The 19,767-nt window shown below is 45.7% G+C and overlaps 3 protein-coding genes across 6 annotated transcripts; 1 reads left to right on the forward strand and 2 right to left on the reverse strand.

The window, feature by feature from the left end:
* Window positions 1-202: 202 nt before the first annotated feature.
* Window positions 203-3,967, reverse strand: LOC124698371 (DNA-binding protein HEXBP-like). Of its 4 annotated transcripts, XM_047230868.1 has the most exons (3): window positions 3,853-3,967; window positions 2,647-3,010; window positions 203-643 (listed from the first exon to the last, which is right to left on the reverse strand). In XM_047230868.1, exon 3 carries the CDS (start codon window positions 628-630, stop codon window positions 421-423), a length of 210 nt encoding a protein of 69 aa, XP_047086824.1. In that variant the 5' UTR covers window positions 631-643; window positions 2,647-3,010; window positions 3,853-3,967; the 3' UTR covers window positions 203-420. The 4 variants fall into 4 exon arrangements, with proteins under 4 accessions (XP_047086824.1, XP_047086819.1, XP_047086831.1 ...); XM_047230863.1 differs by lacking the exon at window positions 2,647-3,010; XM_047230875.1 differs by lacking the exons at window positions 2,647-3,010; window positions 3,853-3,967 and adding an exon at window positions 1,131-1,233.
* Window positions 3,968-6,790: 2,823 nt separating this feature from the next.
* On the forward strand, window positions 6,791-8,678 carry LOC124684266 (serine/threonine/tyrosine-protein kinase HT1-like). The gene is made up of 2 exons (XM_047218614.1): window positions 6,791-8,091; window positions 8,200-8,678. Exons 1-2 carry the CDS (start codon window positions 7,156-7,158, stop codon window positions 8,449-8,451), a joined length of 1,188 nt encoding a protein of 395 aa, XP_047074570.1. The 5' UTR covers window positions 6,791-7,155; the 3' UTR covers window positions 8,452-8,678.
* Window positions 8,679-14,336: 5,658 nt separating this feature from the next.
* Window positions 14,337-15,792, reverse strand: LOC124684267 (probable aldo-keto reductase 3). Its single transcript, XM_047218615.1, has 4 exons — window positions 15,379-15,792; window positions 15,106-15,278; window positions 14,870-14,972; window positions 14,337-14,765 (listed from the first exon to the last, which is right to left on the reverse strand). The coding sequence occupies exons 1-4, from the start codon at window positions 15,787-15,789 to the stop codon at window positions 14,424-14,426; spliced, it is 1,029 nt and encodes a 342-aa protein (XP_047074571.1). The 5' UTR covers window positions 15,790-15,792; the 3' UTR covers window positions 14,337-14,423.
* Window positions 15,793-19,767: the final 3,975 nt, after the last annotated feature.

The raw sequence follows: 19,767 nt of genomic DNA on the forward strand, positions 1-19,767 counted from the left end.
CACCATTTTTTGTGGTTTCAATTGACCACACAATCATAGTGCAGCTCCGTCACTGCGAGGAAGATGCGGGGCGAGCAACCTTGGCGAGCACCTGCTGGTCGAGGCAGAGCCCATGAGCACCTGGGCGAGCACAGCAAGTAATCATCCTAAATCTCCTTCACAACTCACACAGCCAAACCAATCAGAAATAGCATCATGATGATAATTGGTTTCACTTCTCTTTCGAGAATTCAAGCAAAAGAGAGTAACAAAGGAAGCTCGACCCAAAATGCAAAAGCACAACTTAAAACGAGCAGAGGTTAAACCGAATTGTCCCTGAGATAGAAGAATAGCTCAAATTAACCAAGAGAACTTCCATTAACGAAGCTCACTAGCTAAAACCAGACGCAGTAAACAAATCTGCTCAAGGCTAACAGCACCCTACTTGTTGTCCTTGTTCTCCTCCGCTTCCTGCTCATAGCGGCGTTTGAACTTTGCGATCTGTCCCAGGCTTTGAGCCATCTGCCGCTTTGCCCTCATGTGGTACACTTTGCCGGTATGGTTCACCTTGGTCATCATGACGTTGATCAGCCTGCCACTCTGCGTCACATATGAGATCCACTGCATCTGAGGGTGTAGTCCTTTCCTCATCCTTTCAACCTAACTGCAACCAGGGTGCAAGCTCATCAGAAAAATAAAGATGTAAATAGATGTCTATTATCATGTTTCCAGATGTTAACAATTAACAAAACATCAATTTCCTCAACATACATGCATGAACACATAGGTTGTGAAATAATGATCACCATAGACCAAAATTAATGTAGGACCTTTGCCATTATCAATCCATCATAACAATTCAAAGTTTGGAGTACATTACGAGCAATACATATGCACAAGGTTCTCTGTTATATGATTGCTAAAGAATTATAAACAATGCTACTTTAACTACTTGACTCTTGAGGGCCATTTTTGGCAACCAGAACAATTTGGCCATACAAAACAAGGTAGCATGGTATGCAACCAGACATAGAAACAATATATACAACACTCGGATATCATTAAAATGATAAACTGATATGATTGCGCAACAGGTAGTGCAAAGTCAAAATTTATTTGAACTGCACAAAATATAAAACACTATTGCTTACTGATAGGGGTGGGAAACGAATCAGATACTGCACTTCCCGCTTTCTTTCCCATACCTCCGAACAGAGAATGCATACGATATGAATCATATCATATACAGACTGGATGTTACTGTTGGAAGTTCACTCAATTCGGTACAAATATGAATATCTATAATTCAATGACAGATATAGAAAACACACAACTAGATAACAGTTGTGTCTATGAAAGGTTCTATTCTGTGCTATGAAGCAAACTATTTTGCGGCCTGGACATCAAGAGGCGGAGGTCTGGCTCAGGTTGGTGAGTATCTTCCGAGATTCCTTGGTTGTATCTGAGAGACAAGCTCTCTTTTTTCCAGCTGCTTCTCAGCTTGATTAAAAATGTAACAAAATATGTACCCATTATGGGTACAACATATTGCTTTACCAACTGCTCCTAGTGCGGAAGTCTTAACGCTTCTGGCGCTTCTGAGAGCATTGATTGGATTTGTGGCCTTCTTCACCGCAACTGTAGCATATCAACAATCGTGCTGGTATGTTGTCTGCTGTAACCAAAGGACTAGACTCGTCAGGGGTCAATGCTGGATGTCTTAAGGGACAACTAAAGGCCCGGTGCCCTTCCTCACTACAGATAAAACATCCAACCGACAATACCGGCTTCATTTCTGATGAATGTTCAGCAGTGGGAGGGTCCTGTTCTTTTAATTCTTTGCACAAGTTGGAAGATGTAGGTATTGTGCTGCTCTCTTCTAACTCTCTGGACAGGTTGGTAGATGTAACTCCGGACTTCTGAGGACAATGATTGCCATGGTGACCTTCTTCATTGCATTTCAAGCATATCGTTTTTAACACTCGTGTTGTCGTGTTTCCTGTTCTAACTTCAGGATTTGACTTGCTGGGGGTCGGTACTTTTGATATTGAGATGCAACCATTGGCAAAGTGGCCTCCCTCACCGCAGCTGTAACATTTACGTGATTTTGGCTTTTTTCCTGCTGATTTTTTAGCAAAACTAGGTTTGCATACTTGTGATTCTACAGATGGCTTGGCAGGTGTAGATAATGAGTTGCCTTGTTTTGATAGTGCAAGTTGCAGAGCAGCTTGTAAGTTCTCTCTCTGATCCTTACACACTGCAGTCAACGCTGAATTCAAGGGGCACTGAGCAAGATAATGATCCCGAGAATCACAAATAAAGCATGTAACCTCACTCATTCGACACTCTCCATGCGGATGATGTTCGTCACAACTTGAACAACTGAGACCATTTGTACTAGCACTATGCCCTATTTCTCCACAGCGGGTGCAAGCCAGATTCTCAGACTTGTTCTGCTGGCAACACCACAAATAACAATGGCCTTTTTTGCTACAGAGAGTGCAAATGACTTTGCGCTCCTGATTCTTCATAGGGCAGTCACAAGTGTAATGTCCTTCCTCGCCACAAACCAGACAGGTGATTATCCCATCCTTTTGGTCCTGACAATATCTACTTTCTATATTTTGTTGGTACGAGTTTAGTGTAAGAGAATATTGAGTTTCTTGCCTGCCATCTGAACTCCCTAGCGGGGCAGTGAGTGGACCATTCCATCGAGGGCACTCTTGCGTAAAGTGACCTGGATATCCACAGCAATTGCATGTGATGTGCATTCTTCTACCATCTTGCCTGCCATCTGAAAACCCTAGCGGGGCAGTGAGCGAACCATTCCATCGAGGGCACTCTTGCGTAAAGTGGCCTGGATACCCACAGCAATAGCATGTGATATGCTTTCTTGTACCGTCTTCGGATCGATTTCCATGTTGGTTACTGCAGAAGTTGGGCTTGAGATCTTTCGTTGTCTTCCACTTTCCTTTTGACCTATTTTCCTGAGTCTTGCCAGATGATCCACTGGTTGCCATTTGAATTATTTCTGATCACGGAGAATAGATAAGAGGGAAAATCATATGAGACAAGGAAGAATCTAGGTTGAGGAGTGCAATAAAGTGCTATTCTAGGTGCTAATGAAAGCCGCTGTAAAAAAGATGCAACTGATTATTATAGCCAAAACAGCTAAAATGGCATCCACTAATGTTACATGAATATCCCAATGAAACACCAAAGTTTAACCAGAACTCTCCAAATCCTCCTATTGCTACCAATCGCAGAAAAAGAGACTACAGAAATCTAACTACCATTTTTCTTTTAATTTCTCCACCATAGGGCTAGTTGTTTGTGCATAAAAAGGTTGCCGTCTGCAAGAATTTATGGTATGTAAAATGTAGCCTTTGTTCCTGCGAGTTGGGTACGCTGCTACTAGGTCATAACGACATAATTTATTGATCTACAAAGCTGTCTCTGTTCAGAAGAGAAAGAATGAACAACTCGATGTTTGAACTGCAGATAATTGGTTCTTTTTTTTGTCAGAAGCTACTGGAAATTGCTTATTGAGTTATTGAGCAGCGTGATATATTTGCTCCGATATGCATAAAAAAGCGAAGAGGTGAACGACTGATGAGCAAATAGACTGATTAAATGCCCACTCACCATGTCTAGGAAGAGGTTTCAGCTGAGCAGCTCTTTAGGCAGCAATTCACGGTTCAAACCTAGCGGGCGCACTAAATCTTTGTTTTAACCTGACGCGCGCACCAAATCGAGCCGCCAAAATGTTTCAGATTTCGATCTCTAGGCCAAACCACGTATTCCGAGGATCCAACGGAAGGGGAATGGATCTACAAAGAGCAGATCCGCCATGACACGAGGGCGTACGCGTACCTTAAAGGGGTGAGCGGCGGGGGAGAATCGGCGGCAGTGGACAGCCGGAGCAGGGGCACTCGGCGGCGGGCGGCGGCAAAGATAGGGAGCCGGGAAGGGTGCAGCAAGCCCGGGTAGAGGGATTTCAGCGGTGTAGAGCGACCAAGCGAAGGGATCCTGCTTCGGAATTGCGATTCCTCCTGCTTCCCGGCCGGAGCGACAAATGTTCGGTACTGCTCGTCCTTTTCCGAATGGGCTGGGAGCCCATTAGTCTGGTTTGGGCCCATTGGAATGGGAAAGAATTGAGCCCACATGAGTAATTCGGTGTATCGGCTCAAATGAGCCCAAAAGACTTTGAGCCCACATGAGTGAGTGAGCGAGTGAGGGAGAGAGACATGGTGGTGACTGGAGTGGAGACCGGCGCACGGGGGTAGTTGAGGCATCTCCCGCACTTCGCCACGCGTGCAATAGTTACACGAGCGTTGCACATTTCCACGACAACGGGCTAGGCTCCATATACACGGCTGATTCGGCAGTTCCTGCCTTATTGACTAGCATCCGGTAAGCAGATCTAACTAGGAAGTTACCCTTTCAATCGAAATGCCATGCCCACGAGTCAGTTTGTATTCTTGTACACAATGGAATATTTAGTATAACCGAGACCGTCCATTTGTAAAAAGGTCTCGCGAATCAGGTTTGACCTCTAGCTTGAAGATGTAGGGTCAATAAGTTCTAAAACTTTTCTGAGAAGGTTGTTGTTTTAGTGAAGTAATTGGGCTTATATTGGTATTGTGTGGCAACCAATTCACTGTCCAAATATTTGTTGATTACCCGTCACCAATCCTCTTGATAAACCTTGGACTAAGACCCATCGACTAGTATTTTTCCACTCAACGATTTAGGCTCATTAAGAATTCCCACGCTTGTCGTGACACAAGCGCTAAATTAAAGAGTTCCAGATCCCCGAACCTCAATCCTCCAAGAAATTTAGGCAGCGTCATCACTTTTCAAGAAACCCAATTTTCTTTCCTTTTCCCCCGAGAGCTTCCCAACCCTAACTGTCTTGTAAGTGAATTAATATGTTCACACAGTCCCCTTGACAATATGAAACATGCCATAAAAAACACAGGGATTGCTTGCGGAACATACCCCCTCCGTTCTGAAATAGTCTACATTCTAGCCCCAAAATTTGTTCTCAAATACTCTACATTCTAGCTTTTAGTCAACAACAACACTAAAAACAAAGTGGTTTTGCTATCTTCATTGGACGTTGTTATTTTCAATGTAGCTTGTATTGGTTGTTCACATATCTAAGTAGTACTAATAAATGCAATACTAGTTTATCTTATTTTTTCTAGGATGTAGACTAAATCAGAACGGAGGGAGTATTTAATAAGCACATCCTTACCACCCGTCAAGAGGATTTTCTCCAACCATCTTTTCACGTTGCTCTAGAACCGATCCTTTAAGAACTTAAACATGTCATATTTTGAAACTCCAACAGTCCAACATATGTTGGCATTCCCATATATCTCTCATTCAGGGACTCAATAGAGATGTTCAAAAAAAATTCGCCTCATCTCTCCTCAATTGAGGGTACCCTTTACTAAAGAAAATCGAAGACTTATCCTTGTTTATCCTCTGCTTGACAATAGGATTCCAACAAGTTCGACACCGCTTCCGCTTCCTGACTACTCCCCTTAGAAAACAACAGACTGTCATCCACAAATAACAAATGGTTAGCCGATGGAGCCGCTTTGATACCGCCAAGGTGCAATGATTGATTAGATTAGATTTTATAAAGGCACATGAACACGAAAATGGTGAATGGAACCTGGGTGCACGCGCACCCATTTACGAAAAGTTTAAAAAAATGCTATTTAAAAGTTTCCAAAACATGTGAAGTAAATTTTTGCATGTAGATATTATGTTGATACTTACTCATGTGTGTTTTCACGGAAAAATACCATTGTGTGTGACCTACACAAAAATGACAAAATGCAAATTCCTATTCCTGTGAATAGTACAAATTCCTGTTCACTATTCTCATTTGGACATTTTGTCATTTTTATACAGGCCACACACAATGGTATTTTTTCGTGAAAACTCACACGAGTAAGTATCAACATAATATGTACATGCAAAATTTTACTTCATATTTTTTAGAAACTTTTAAATAGCATTTTTTTGAATTTTTCGTAAATGGGTGCGTGCGTACCCAGGTTCCATTCCTCTGGGTCGCACATGAACATGCCTAATTTGCACAGAAATTTGGAGCCGATCCTTGGGAGACTCTTTGGGCCACATACTACATCACTGTAACACTGTAATGGGCCTCAGTCTGTTGAGAAGGAGATCTTACCATGAACTGATAGAAAATCGGCCCAGCTACAGAAAGTTTGGTCACTGAAACTTCAGATATCACTCACATTTCCCCTCTTCTTCCTCGCGCGCTGCTGTTGCTTTCCGGGAAGAAATGACGCAGCTGGTGATGTCATACAAGGTATAGACTGGCTGGCGGCGGCCGGCCGATCACCCGTTCAGACCACTACAAAAACGCCTCCCATCTGACAAGGTGGATCAAAGCGTTAAAGTACGCAGCCCCTGATGCATCTGTAACTTTCAGACACCACTCCTTTTTCCTCCTAAATATCCATCTCACTGCTTGTCATGTCATACGAACCTTTTCCGTCTCCCCTCTTTCTCTTTTACAGATATTGTAGGTGCATGCCTCATCCCTCATGTCCTGGAAACTAGGCTGACGAGAGAACGCGACGGAGTGTTCGTGCATGCGGCCTAGCTACCAATATTGCATGCAACTGGGCCGGGAGAGTGACAAGAAAAGTGGCTCTTTTGCTGAACTGCTTCTTCACGAGACATCCTTGAGCGCCTTTAATCTTTCCATCCATCCATGGCTTATCTTCAGAGTTCAGTGGCAGCAGCACCGGCCAGCGTCTAAACTACTACTACTGCAAGAGAACGAGGAGGAAGAAGAAGCAAGAAGAATGCGTGCGCTCGATCGTCTTTAGTTTTTGCCATTTGTGTCTTTCAGGAAACATCATCTAGCTAGCTACCTAGCTACATGTCGGTAGCTGCATGATTGGGATAAGGTAGCTTAGACGGTAGGCCGTATATAGCATGCCATGGAGTTTTCACTCATGGGCACGGATACTTTTCTTCGGACCCTGCCATAACTCATAAGTATCGACGCTACGTCAAGCAATGTTCGTGGCGCGGCGTTCTCCCGGCGTGGTGTCGCTCCGTCGCCGACGAATCCCTGGCACTGGCACGACGTGTTGGTGCGATTCTTGATCTTGCTCATCGATGCTTTCCTGCTTCCGGCAGCCGCGGCCGGCCGGTGACGCGAGCCAGAGCGGCGGCGCGGCGTCGTCGTCCTCGCCTCGGCGGCTGTTCGCGTCGAGCTTGTTCGCCTCCTCGCCGTCGACGTCGGGCAAGAACCCGTGGCCGTCGGAGGCGGACGACATGGAGAAGAAGCGGTGGGACAGCATGGAGTCGTGGTCGATGCTGCTGGACACAGCCATGGCTCCCTCGTCCTCCTCGTCCGGTGGCAACAGCGGGCGGCGGGAGGAGTGGATGGCGGACCTGTCCCACCTCTTCATCGGCAACAAGTTCGCGGCGGGCGCCAACAGCCGCATCTACCGCGGCATCTACAAGCAGCGCGCGGTGGCTGTGAAGATGGTGCGCATCCCGGAACGCGACGAGGTCCGGCGGGCCGAGCTGGAGGAGCAGTTCAACTCGGAGGTGGCGTTCCTGTCCCGGCTCTACCACCCCAACATCGTGCAGTTCATCGCGGCGTGCAAGAAGCCCCCCGTGTACTGCATCATCACGGAGTACATGTCGCAGGGCACGCTGCGGATGTACCTGAACAAGAAGGACCCCTACTCGCTGTCGCCGGAGACGATCCTGAAGCTGGCGCTGGACATCTCGCGCGGCATGGAGTACCTGCACGCGCAGGGGGTGATGCACCGCGACCTCAAGTCGCAGAACCTGCTGCTCAATGACGAGATGAGGGTCAAGGTGGCCGACTTCGGCACCTCCTGCCTGGAGACGCGCTGCCAGGCCACCAAGGGCAACAAGGGCACCTACCGATGGATGGCGCCAGAGATGATCAAGGAGAAGCCTTACACGCGCAAGGTGGACGTGTACAGCTTCGGCATCGTGCTCTGGGAGCTCACCACATGCCTCCTCCCCTTCCAGGGCATGACACCCGTCCAGGCCGCCTACGCCGCCTCAGAGAAGGTTCGTTCGATACATTCCGTTCGTCTCTCTGTTCCGTACGCGCTGTGTTTGTTGTCGCTCTGAAATCTGACACTTTATACCTGTAATTTTTGATGATCGATATATCAGAATCTGAGGCCGCCGCTGTCGAGCTCGTGCCCGCCGTTGCTGAACAACCTAATCAAGAGGTGTTGGTCGGCGAACCCGGCGAGGCGGCCGGAGTTCAGCTATATCGTGTCGGTGCTGGACAAGTACGACCACTGCGTCAAAGACGGGACGCCCATCATGGTGCACCAGGAGCTCAGAATCTGGAGCTCCTTCGTCAAGATCTTCAGGATGGGATGCGTCGCAAACAACTTGTCCATACCGGTGCACTCCTGATCGTAATCGGTGACCAGACCACCATAATCTGAGTTCATGATATGATATTGCTTTGTAACTATGAGTATTCCCGCATGTACGGATGCCCTGCTTCTGTTTGTTAATTAATTTGTCATTTATGGCTTTATCTGACAAGTTATCTGAATATGCCATATTATCTCAGATGTCAATACTCAATTCCCCACAAATGTAATTGAAATCTGTAAAATTTATCTCTCCCATTGAAACCCAAAGAACTGACCGATTTCATTAAAACTTCTTCTATTAATGAATACTATGTACTGTACTCCTTCCATATCGATTTATTAGTCTTACCTGTGTACCTAGACCGTCAGTTTAATCTATGTAAATATAAACTATAAATATAACAAAAATTAAATCATTATAAAATATAATATCTAAAATTTCTTGTGATATTTTTTTTGTAAATATATCTTATACATTAGTAGGGAAAATGTTACCGTCGGAGGACTAAATAAGTCTACTGCCGGTGCACAAGTGCGCGCAAGTGCTACCACACCAGTGGTAGCAGGCTTCCGTCAACTGCTGGTGCGCCAACGGTAGCCTGTTACTGCTAGCGCACTTGCGTGGTGCGGATGGTGCACCGGCGGTACAATAGCTGGTGTGTCACTGATATTATTTCTAGATTTTCTTTTGAAGTTTATACTTATTTATATAGGTATAATATACAGATTTATATAGCATCAATACATAAGCATTATACAAATATAGGAGTGGGCAAATACATATATACAATCTCTAATTTACTGTATCAATATATAGTCAGTATATAAATAATTAAATGGCCTAATTATTGGTTCAGCATGGTAGAACGGAAGTAGATCATCCAATAGACTGTGACGTCCTGGCCAGGGCTCAACAAGATTAATATGATAGTCATATCAATAAATTGCAACTTTTTTCTTCGAAAGTTCATCTCCAAAGAAGTCCGAGGCTAAGCGTCCTTCCCGGGTGCGCACGAGTGAGGACAAATTACGCAAAAAAAACATGTGTTGGTCTATGGGACTAGTCTAGATATCCTAGAGAGCTGTCAGGGGTAGGCTTGGTCGAGGTGTTACATTTAGTATCAGAACCGACCTTCGCGGTAATATGGGCGTGTGCGGGTCAGGGGAGCGGATATGTACCCCGTCGTGGTACATGTTCCGGCACTGGACACATGGACATGTGCCAAGAGGGGACGTTCCTAGCTTGGGGCTGATCGACGAGGGCGTCGATCATCTAAGGGGTTATGAATATGACATACTGACCCAGGGCTCAACATGACTGATAGGATACTCATATCAACAAGTTGCAACTTCTATTCTCGAAGACCATCTCCAAAGAACTTCGACCTTAAGCGTTATTGGCCTGGAGTGATTTGACGATGGGTGACCGACCGGGAAGTTCTTCCTAGATGCGCACGAGTGAGGATAAGTGCGCAGAAAAGACATATGTTGATCTATGGGGCTAATCTAGATACCCTATAGAGGTTCCAGGGATAACAGACCCGCGGTGTTACAGAGACAAAGTTATTACACGAATACATCCTACAATCACATATAAAAGAAATACAGTCGTGGTGAGCAAGGTGGGGATCACGATAAAGTTGGTCTTTATGGGGTTTTTCATCATCTATCTCCACTACCGAAAAAGGGCTTACCAGGAGGGCCTGTTGTAGCCATTGTAAGTTGTAAGTAAGTGATGAGAGAGAAAGAGAGCCCTCGCGCAGTCTTCCTCCTCCTCCGCTGCCCGCCTCGCCTCGTCACGATACACCGTGGGTTGCGGAAATCTCGCCGAGCCGAGTTTATATTTTTTCTGTTCAGGAAATTAATCGTGTTATTAATCAAGTCATTAACGGACGTATTAACACGGTCGTTTCGGTCCGGATTTTCTGGATCATGGCTGTACCGACTCAGATACGGGATGCGCCCCATGATCTTCCCAAACTGCACTATATAAACTTGGACGTGAACACTAGCTTGTACTCGACATATGTGACAATGTTCTTCTAGAACCTTGTGTTGCCGCCATTGTGTTCCTCCTCTCGTCCTTTGGTGTGCACCGATTGACGAGACAGTATATGCCTTCGAAACCACACCTCTTGTAAACATATACATGTGAGGGTCGAATAGGTTTTTGGAGAGTTCTTACGCGCGAATATTGGCAACACGTTGTCGTCCGACGACGAGTTTTCCAAAGGCGACTTCTTCCCGAACGCCGAGAACCTCTTCCGCAAACTCAACATAGAAGACAACAATGCCACTGCTGCTGCCAGCGCTAACGCTACTACTGCTCAAGCTGTACCATATGTGATTCTTCTCTCTCTCTCTCTCTCTCTCTCTCTCTCTCTCTCTCTCTCTCTCTCTCTCTCTCTCTCTCTCTCTCTCTCTTTCTCTCTCTGATCTTGCTAGAGTTTCTAGTTTTGGTGTTTGGAGTAGATGTGATAGGTTTTGTCTTATTTAGATGCTATATATTCATCTACTCTATTAGTTTTAGAGTGAATTCCACTTTTTACCCTCTATTTATGCATTTGTGATAGTAATTACCCCATTTAGTGGAACTTTTACAAAAAATAGCACATCTAGGACACTGTAAATATGGTTTTACCCGAGTTTAGCATTTTCCTTGTTTTTGATAGATAGGATAAGCGTGTTTCATCGATATGGTGCCCTAGAATTTGTAAAGATCGGACAGCGTTGTCGACAATTATATCTAGACTTCTCTTTTCCAATTGTTACACTCTCCGTCCTAGTACCGATATTATTGAGTGCCGGTTATCACCTCACACCTTGCCCAATGCATACACATTAGAAAACAAGGATCCAAATATTCTAGAATGCGCAATCTAGACAATTTTGTACTCAATGGGGTAATTAATGTCACAAATGCATAAATAGAGGGTAAAAATGTGATCATGCTACGTCAATCACTTGTTTGGATTAAATCAAATGTTAATTTGCTTATATAATCAACCAAACAGATCATACATTCAGTTATCTACATACAAAATCCGCTCCTGGTCTATTCAATTTGCTTCCATGGCATCCTAATTACCAAAATACGGCTCCGGATAGCTCACCGGGGCCTATAGTTGAGGTGGTGTTGCGGGCAGCGGCTCACTACTCCCGATCAGTGTTTAGGTCGATGAACAGCTTGCCTTACTCTTGGACCACCAAGCGCCACTCCTCCTCCTTGGCAGGTCTCGACATGGCGCTAATCACCATTACGAGTCGTTGATTGTGTTGAAAAAAGAAAATGTAGCGTGCTGCTAGGAGTGCCTCGGGCACAAACGGACAGACGGGTCCATTCTACCGTTTTCCTTGTATACAATCCAATCCAAAGGAATCAGATGGGTCACTTCTTGTGTCTGAAATGGATCAGATGGCTAGAGATGCCCTTACTCCACTAGCTCTCGCCTACATATTGGTCGTCCTTTCCCTAAAAAAACATATTGATCGTCCCCGCTCACTAGCTTTATATCCCAATCTCTCTTGTCGTCGTCTCTCCCCCTACTTCACCCTGACTATGCCACAACATAAACGGTACAATTAATTAGCTATATATGGAATAGAAAAACTTAAAACCGTAAATCATGGAAACAATCACCCTAACGCCATGAATCTAATTTATTATTTGACTCAGATATTACACGATTCAAGTCGGTTCATGTTCCAAACCAACTCATTATTTGCAATGCCGACTATAAGCTAAATTATTTGAGGCATTTATTTTTTGGAACAGGTTATGATAAATACGTCTTAGGCCCACTTCTTTTCAGCTTCTAAAACTCAGAAATTACCCTTCCTAAAATTGTTTATAAACTTCTAACTAAAACAAGTTTAGAAGATGGGTTTCCGCGAGAAGCCAAAAGAGGGCTGCTTCTGGGAGATGCCATCCTAAGCTGAAAAGAAATTCTCCTTATTTGAGCCTATCGCTTCTAGTCGAATGATAAAGCAGAGTCTAACATGGACCATAAGAGATCTCCAGCCATCTTCCCAAGAACGCCCCTATGACCCCTTTTTTTTATCCGGATGAATAAAAATGGCCCAATCACGTCCCCAACTTCTCGTTTTCATCCGGATTTAGGCCTAAATCCGTCCGGACTCCCCAGGTCATCCTCGGTTTCCCGGGGTGCTGCCGGGGACTCCGGATGGAGCAAACTCCGCGCTCTGGCCCGCGTGTTAGTGAGATTAGCCAAAAACTGGGCGGCCGTGTGGGGGAAAACGGCTGGAAAATCGTTGCTTCCCATGCCAAAAATACATCCAATCCGGATCAATTTCCATCCGGATTGTGCCCCGGGGGCCTCCAACGGCTAGGATGCTCTAACTCTTGTAATCGTTTTGGTACTACTCTCTCCTTTTTAAATTAGTTGTCACAACTTTTCTCTAAAATAAGCAAGCCTATACACTAGAAGATTTTTCGATAAAGAGCATATATTAATATCGTGGAGATACCAATTACACCCAGCCTCTGCAACAACATCATGCCCTAATGGCATAGAGGATGCACACGGCAAAAAAAAGAATTATAGAAAAGAAAAGTCCCGCTACAAAGATTGATAAACTTGAAACAGCAACACTGACACCACCAAGACAACACCAGAAGATCAACATCTCCATAAGCGACGCCTCCAAGAAGGAAACAGTGCACAAACGTTGTCTGTCGCCCGATCATAGATCTTAGGTTTTCATCCTGAAGAAAGTCCTCCCTCTCAAAACAATGTCTTCAACAAGAACATTGCCAGGTACAACCAATTAAGACCAGACCTTGGATTTTCACCCTGAAAGATAGAACTCTGAACTTTTCCTGTGCAGTCGCCCCCACATACAAGCCGCTGCTTGAAGTCACAAATCTCCAAGCCAATTCCATCTCACCACCACGATCCGACCACCATTGCTCTTCCACCGATCTTAGCTTTCATGACCTTCTCCGCCAGCAACATGGAAAGAAAATGAGCTCCATGATATTAACAGCCAGCAGAGCTTCGAAGCGCTTCCTCTGAAACCAAACAGTCAGATAAAAAATATGGGTGCGCCCGACCGAAAATGCCCAATCCAGCAATCTTCATGCATTGATCGCACAATGAATTTCGCCGGCAGGACCTTATGGAACACGACAATCCAGCCAACTTGGTGGGAAGAAGCTTCCAACGATCTTCACTTGGCGCAAGAGAAACCCTAGGACTGCCACCTTTATTAGGCGAACGGCAGGCCCCCTCGCCGCCGCCCGCCGGTCGACCTCAACGGCGGAAGAGGAGGCCGCCACCGACCACAAACCCGTCGACCAGTCGTCCGCCGCCACCCCCAAAACCGAAGAAGGCCACCAACATGAGCCGTCGGAAGGAGGGGGCGCAGAGGACTCACCGGCAACAACCAGGCATGGCCACGCCACCGAGGAAGCCGGATCCGCAACCTTCGGGATCACCCCCGCCGCCGGCCGCATCGCCGAACCATCAACCAGCCACCGCAGCCCTTGCCAAGGTAGCCGGCGCGACGCGCCGAAGAAACAGCCGCCCGAGGCCGCCGCCCCGGATCCTACCCTGGATCCCACCATGCTGACCACCGACCAGCCCCGCCTTCGGCCGATCGTCACCGCCGCCGATCCAGCGCCGCCTCCGCGCGCGCGACGCGAGAGGGGGACCTGCCGCTGCGGAGAGCTTCACGAGCTTTGCCCGCACGCGCGCGCTGGCGGCGGCAGGGAAGAGGGAGATCGGAGGAGGGGGAGGTAGTGGCGGCGGCGCTGGGGATCCGCCCGAGTCGCCCGGCGCAGGGGGCGACGCGGGGGCGAGTCCTCCAAGATGTGCAGATACATATGTATCTTGACTAAATCTAACCAAAGCTGCCAGAACTAATTTGGAACGGAGAGTAGTGAATAGAATAGGCACTCTTAAAAAGTGATTGGGGGACTTCTGCTACAAGTGAAAACATGTAAAGATTTTGCATCAATTATTTCCAGCTATGTATTTGGAACACTTAAGTAGCTTTCCATGATGACATGGGCGGGGTCTCGGAGTCCTTCCAGGTCTTGAGATAGTTGCCGTGGTACCGGTCACCCTGGACGGCGTCCACGGAGGCGAAAGACTCGAGCTCAGCCATCTCCTCGGGTGTGAGCTTCACTGACAGCGCAGCCACGTTCTGGCTGAAGTTCTCTACTCTGGTGGTGCCGGGAATGGGGCAGACGTCGCTCCCCTGGTGGTGCACCCAGGCCAGCGCGAGCTGCGACGCCGTGCATCCTTTCGTGGCAGCCATGGCGCTTACGCGCTCAAATATGGCGGCATTCTTCTCCATATTCTCAGGTTGGAATCGGGGTAAACTCTGAAAGTGAATGCATTTGACCATTTGGTTAGAAGAAGAAAGGAAAAGATTCAGATTATATATAAGTGTTCACTGAAGCAAAGGGTCCATGGATTCTCATTCACCTTGCGGAAATCTCCTTCAGGAAGTGTCTCGACCAGTTTAGGCCCTTTGGACAAGAACCCTCTGCCCAATGGACTGTATGCCACAATTCCGATGCCAAGCTCTCTGAAATTCGCAGAAGACAGTTGGAATTGGAAATCAATGTTTTCTCTCTGAGTGCCAATGTGGTTTAGATCTGTGTAACTGGAAACGCAGAATGTTGCAGTCGATTAGCTAGTGCAGAACTGCAGATACATACCGGCAGGTCGGGATGACATCTTTCTCGACGTCTCTTGACCACAGAGACCACTCAAGCTGGACAGCGGTAATGGGGTGAACCGCGTGTGCCCTCCTGATGGTCGACGCCGATGCTTCAGATAGGCCGATGTACTTTATCTTCCCTTCTTGGACTAGCTTCTTCAGCTCACCCATCTACAGAACGAATTTACGGAGATGAATAAAGACGGCTTCTCCTGTTCTCCATCAATAGTCACGCTGTGCTGAACAAGAATTGGTGCAGGAAATAACTGACCGTGGCCTCGATTGGCACGGCGGTGTCGATGCGGTGCTGGTAGTAGAGGTCGATGCAGTCGACGGCGAGGCGGGCGAGGCTGCCCTCGCAGGCCTCGCGGACGTACGCCGGGTCGCCCCGCACGTCCTGGAAGGTGCCCGTGATGCCAAACTTGGTGGCGAGCTGCACCTTCCCGCGTGTTCCCCCTTGCAGCGCCTTGCCGAGGAGTAGCTCGTTGGTGTGCGGGCCGTAGACGTCGGAGGTGTCGAGGAGCGTGACGCCGGCGTCGACCGCGTGGCGGATGAGCGCCACCATGTCGGCCTCCGGCTTTAGGTCGCCGTAGCGGCCGGACATGCCCATGCAGCCCAGGCCCTGCGCCGAGACCTCCAGCCCCTGCGAGCCCAGCTTCATGCGCCGCACCGCCGTCGTCATTGGAGCAGCAGTTCAGGGGATGAGTATGGATCGTTGACTTGTTTCTGAGCTTGAGATTACTGATCAGTGATGCTTTCCCCTTGCACTTAGCTGGGCGTATTTTATAGCGCCGCTAGAGGGGCAGCGATCACCCGGCTGCGCGCGAGTAGCATGCTGGGGCCAAAGTCTCTAACGTCACTGCCTGCGTAGGTCAAGCGACCGACGGCCGGACCAACTTCTCCACTGAGACTATCATGCTGGTATACTAAAATAAGAAGACTTCATTGGCTGATTCCTCCATCTCATCAAAAATCTCGACAAGGAAAATGCTATCCTGTGTGCCTTCAACCCTTGAGCCCTGCCAAGGGGTCATAGCCATCCCAGTCTGTTCGTGGATGCTGCTTAAGCCGACACGCTGTCATGCATGACCACAGCTGGATGTAAAAACGCTCCAACACTAGTAGTAGTACACAAAGGCCAAAGGGCTATCGCCAGGGGTTCGGAAACGCCATGGGACAGGGACAACTCTGAATTTTTGAAACGATACACCTTTCAGAGACCCTTCCCTTGATTGAAGTAGGAATGATGGAATGATGGATAACCAACCTGCATTCCTGCATGATTTCCAGAAGCTAAAATAGTTTTCCAGACATCTCAGTGTGCATGATTTCCCCCTCTAATACAGTTCATCTGAGAGACATCTGTTTGAGATGGGTCAGGAGACAAAAAGCTATCTTCGTAGTATTACTTGTCAGTGTTTTTTCATTAATCCACTAAAACCATCAGCCCATACCACTAATTAGTGCGTACACACTGAAAATATATAATTTGCCATGAATCTTTGCATTTCTTGAATGATGCTTTGTAGGCATGTCGTATAGGACACGACTAGGAACCTTCCCCAAACTGATGTACCTCTAGATGACAAAACACCACAACTACTATTTTGATTTCCCCAAATATCTCAATATATTACATCGACCGTGATCTCCTGTATGGTATAGTTCCCCACGCCATGCTAGTCGATCTAGCGGCAATCAGAGCCAGCTTCTGTGGTTTTATAGTGCTTTGAGAATTGAGATAAGAGAACATATGATTTATCGCTCTTACAATTGGAGCACCATGACCCTCGAAATATATGGTCGCATGAATTCTCACATAAGTTGCATTCCTCCATTATAAGGGTCGATTCATACAAATAATATGTTGTACACACGCTGAGAAAGCTCCAAGTGTATGATGTGGATCCTCAGTACAGGTTGTTCAACCACACTTTAGGCCTTGAACGTACCAAAGCACACACAAATATCTCTAATCCACACATGCCCATTCAATTTTTGAACCGATGAATGTGCGCTGTCCACTTGAAGGTGTGTACAGACTTTTAGGTCGGTGTTCGTACCTGCGAAACGCAGTCTCAGATGGCAACGCTAGTAGAAACCGCTTCCGTGATCACACGCGGTCTGGTTCCTTCAATGAGCAGTGTTACATGCACGATATTATTTCCGAAGATTGTTCGACACTGCTAAATCATCATTGGATTAATTGTTACATCAACCAGAGACCACTGGATTGCAACATCGTGTGTAATTCGTACATTACCCAGAGCAATTTCATGCTTCAATTATGCAACACATGGTTTGTGAGGCTCATGGGGACGGGGAGAGAGAGACCGAGTAAGGAGGGGGCACCGGCGGGGGCATTAGTTGTGAAGTGTACAGTTTTTCCTTCCTAGTGTGTACAAGGGAAATTTAAAGTGTAGCCCGAGCTACACATTTCCTGTTTTTTTTCTACAAAATTTGAATTCAACATTTAAAGTTTCAAAAAAAAACTGAAAAAAAAACTGAATGTAGCCAATCATGTACTCTACTACTGTGCAAAATTTCAGGATGAAATACATTATATTAGAGGCTACACAAAAATGACAAATTCTGACAAATGTTGGAGGTTTCAAAATTTGTACTATTCATGTTTTGAAATCAATTGATTTTGCATAGCCCAACATATTGAGTCTTTCATATTGATATTTTTTCCACATTCATAGAGTACATTATTGTCTACCTATAGAATTTTTGTTTCTAATTTTCTGAAACTATAAAATACCATTTTTTGAATGTTTGAAAAAGGATTCCATGTAGGCCGAGCTACAAGATGCCACGCTATGTATACAAGTGCAAAGTTGTTTGTGTAAAAAAGGCAACATGAATATCAAACAACTTGCGAACACTGAGGAACGAGGTGGTAAAGGAAGGAAAAATTGTACACTTCACAACTAATGCTATCATGAAGACACGTGAGAAGGATCGAAAAAAGGCAAAGAGCTGCCTCCTTCAATTGCTCTGAACTGGGTTACTTATTGATGCATGTAAAATGCATACATGAATTTTGTTCCTTTATTAGTATAAATTTCCACATATTTGCAACATATATGATGATAATACCTTGTTTTACATTGATTTATAGGGATTTATCAATAATTTTGTTTATTTGGTTTATAACTCTGCAGAATAGAAATTCTCTGTTTTGTGTATTTTTCACATTTAGAGATCTATATGAAGTTAAATTGAGCTATGATTTTTGGAGCGTCATTTTTTTCATGGGAGAAGCACCCTGAGTCCTAGAAGCACACCGGAGGGCCATGGAAACTTTTCCATATTCAACATCCAGGGCTGAGGTACTTTGCCTTGTTCTTAGTTTAGGGGATTCCTAGCTAGGAAGAATACAACTGCTTGAACAGGTCCCGCTATCTATTTGTTGAGATGTGCTAAAAATGGAAAAAATCTGACTTTAACTTGGGTATAATCCTTGCTAGAACCGAATCTAAACAACTCTATGCTGGTGCTATTGCCACTATGGTCTATAAGCACATTAAAGAAGAAAGGAGATTTATAAATGTTGGAACTGAAATTATAGAGTCCAACTCATTGGATTCTGCAATGTTCGTTAAAATGGATATTCTTGTTAGAGTGTGGAACAATGATTTTTGGATGTACAAGTACATGTCTAAGAATGGTTCTTCTGTTTGTACTGTGCTTCCTCACGTTGAATATTTTGACAATCTATCAAACATATGGATTATCGAACAAGAAGCACATGAATGGGAGTTGGCTCCCGAAGTTTCCAAGGACGATGCATGGCCAGAGGAGGCCCCTGAGCCTCCTTATCAGGATGTGTTGGAGGAGGTACCAGCACCGCATCGGGAGGCATGGTACGATTCTGCACCACCTGCACATGACGCATGGTATGCGCCAGCACCGGATGCCTGGGGGAACCCACCTGCACACCTAACTACCAGCATGGGGAAGGATCTTCTTCCCAGTGGAGAAATGAAGGTGCTTCTTCACAGTGGGGGCAGTAAGGGCCCTTATACGATGATGGATCATACGGTTGGGGTCCAGACCCCAACTATCCCGGCTACTAGCTTCACCCCAAGTTTTGGGGAGTATGTGTTCTTCCCCTCTTCTCCATTGTATATTACCATGTGAGTTTCCATTTTTGTTGAATGCATTGTAGTTCTTTTCAATTTTCCATTTGAAAAGTCCAAACAAAAAATTATTTGTGTTGCTGCATGTAGTTTCATTTTAACAAAAACCCCAAAAACCAAAAACATTTTCGTTTTAGCAAAACAATGAAAAGAGAGTAACAAAATCTGTATGATGTTGTTCACCGTTTTATTTTTAATTCTTAGCATGTAACTCCGATTGGGCTAAAGTTTTGGCAGAACTTATAACATTTCATCCCCTACACTCACAAAAAAATGGCAAATTCCTAGGATGTTTAAGTAGGGTTAAAAAGAGATGCACAACAGCTGGATTTTGTTGGCAGATTTTGTTTTTCATCACTAAAAGTGGCTAGTTAAACTTGCTATTGGTCAGAAATGAATGGTATACTTCTATATGGATCTCAGCCACATGAGACATCATATTGACATCATATCTTTAAGATTTCTACTATAAGAATAAGATGCTTTGAGTGAACCAAGTTTAAATTTCTTAATTC

The sequence above is a fragment of the Lolium rigidum genome, chromosome 1 (genome assembly GCF_022539505.1).
Source record: "Lolium rigidum isolate FL_2022 chromosome 1, APGP_CSIRO_Lrig_0.1, whole genome shotgun sequence".
Lineage (NCBI taxonomy): Eukaryota > Viridiplantae > Streptophyta > Magnoliopsida > Poales > Poaceae > Lolium > Lolium rigidum.

Coding starts and splice junctions, on each gene's coding strand:
- LOC124698371 (XM_047230856.1), bottom strand. CDS start 2,999: ATGGCAACCAGTGGATCATCTGGCAAGACTCAGGAAAATAGGTCAAAA.
- LOC124684267 (XM_047218615.1), bottom strand. CDS start 15,789: ATGACGACGGCGGTGCGGCGCATGAAGCTGGGCTCGCAGGGGCTGGAG. Junction 14,973..15,105: donor GATGTCATCCCGACCTGCCG/GTATGTATCTGC, acceptor TGCGAATTTCAG/AGAGCTTGGCATCGGAATTG. Junction 14,766..14,869: donor CTGAAGGAGATTTCCGCAAG/GTGAATGAGAAT, acceptor ATTCACTTTCAG/AGTTTACCCCGATTCCAACC.
- LOC124684266 (XM_047218614.1), top strand. CDS start 7,156: ATGCTTTCCTGCTTCCGGCAGCCGCGGCCGGCCGGTGACGCGAGCCAG. Junction 8,092..8,199: donor CCTACGCCGCCTCAGAGAAG/GTTCGTTCGATA, acceptor TCGATATATCAG/AATCTGAGGCCGCCGCTGTC.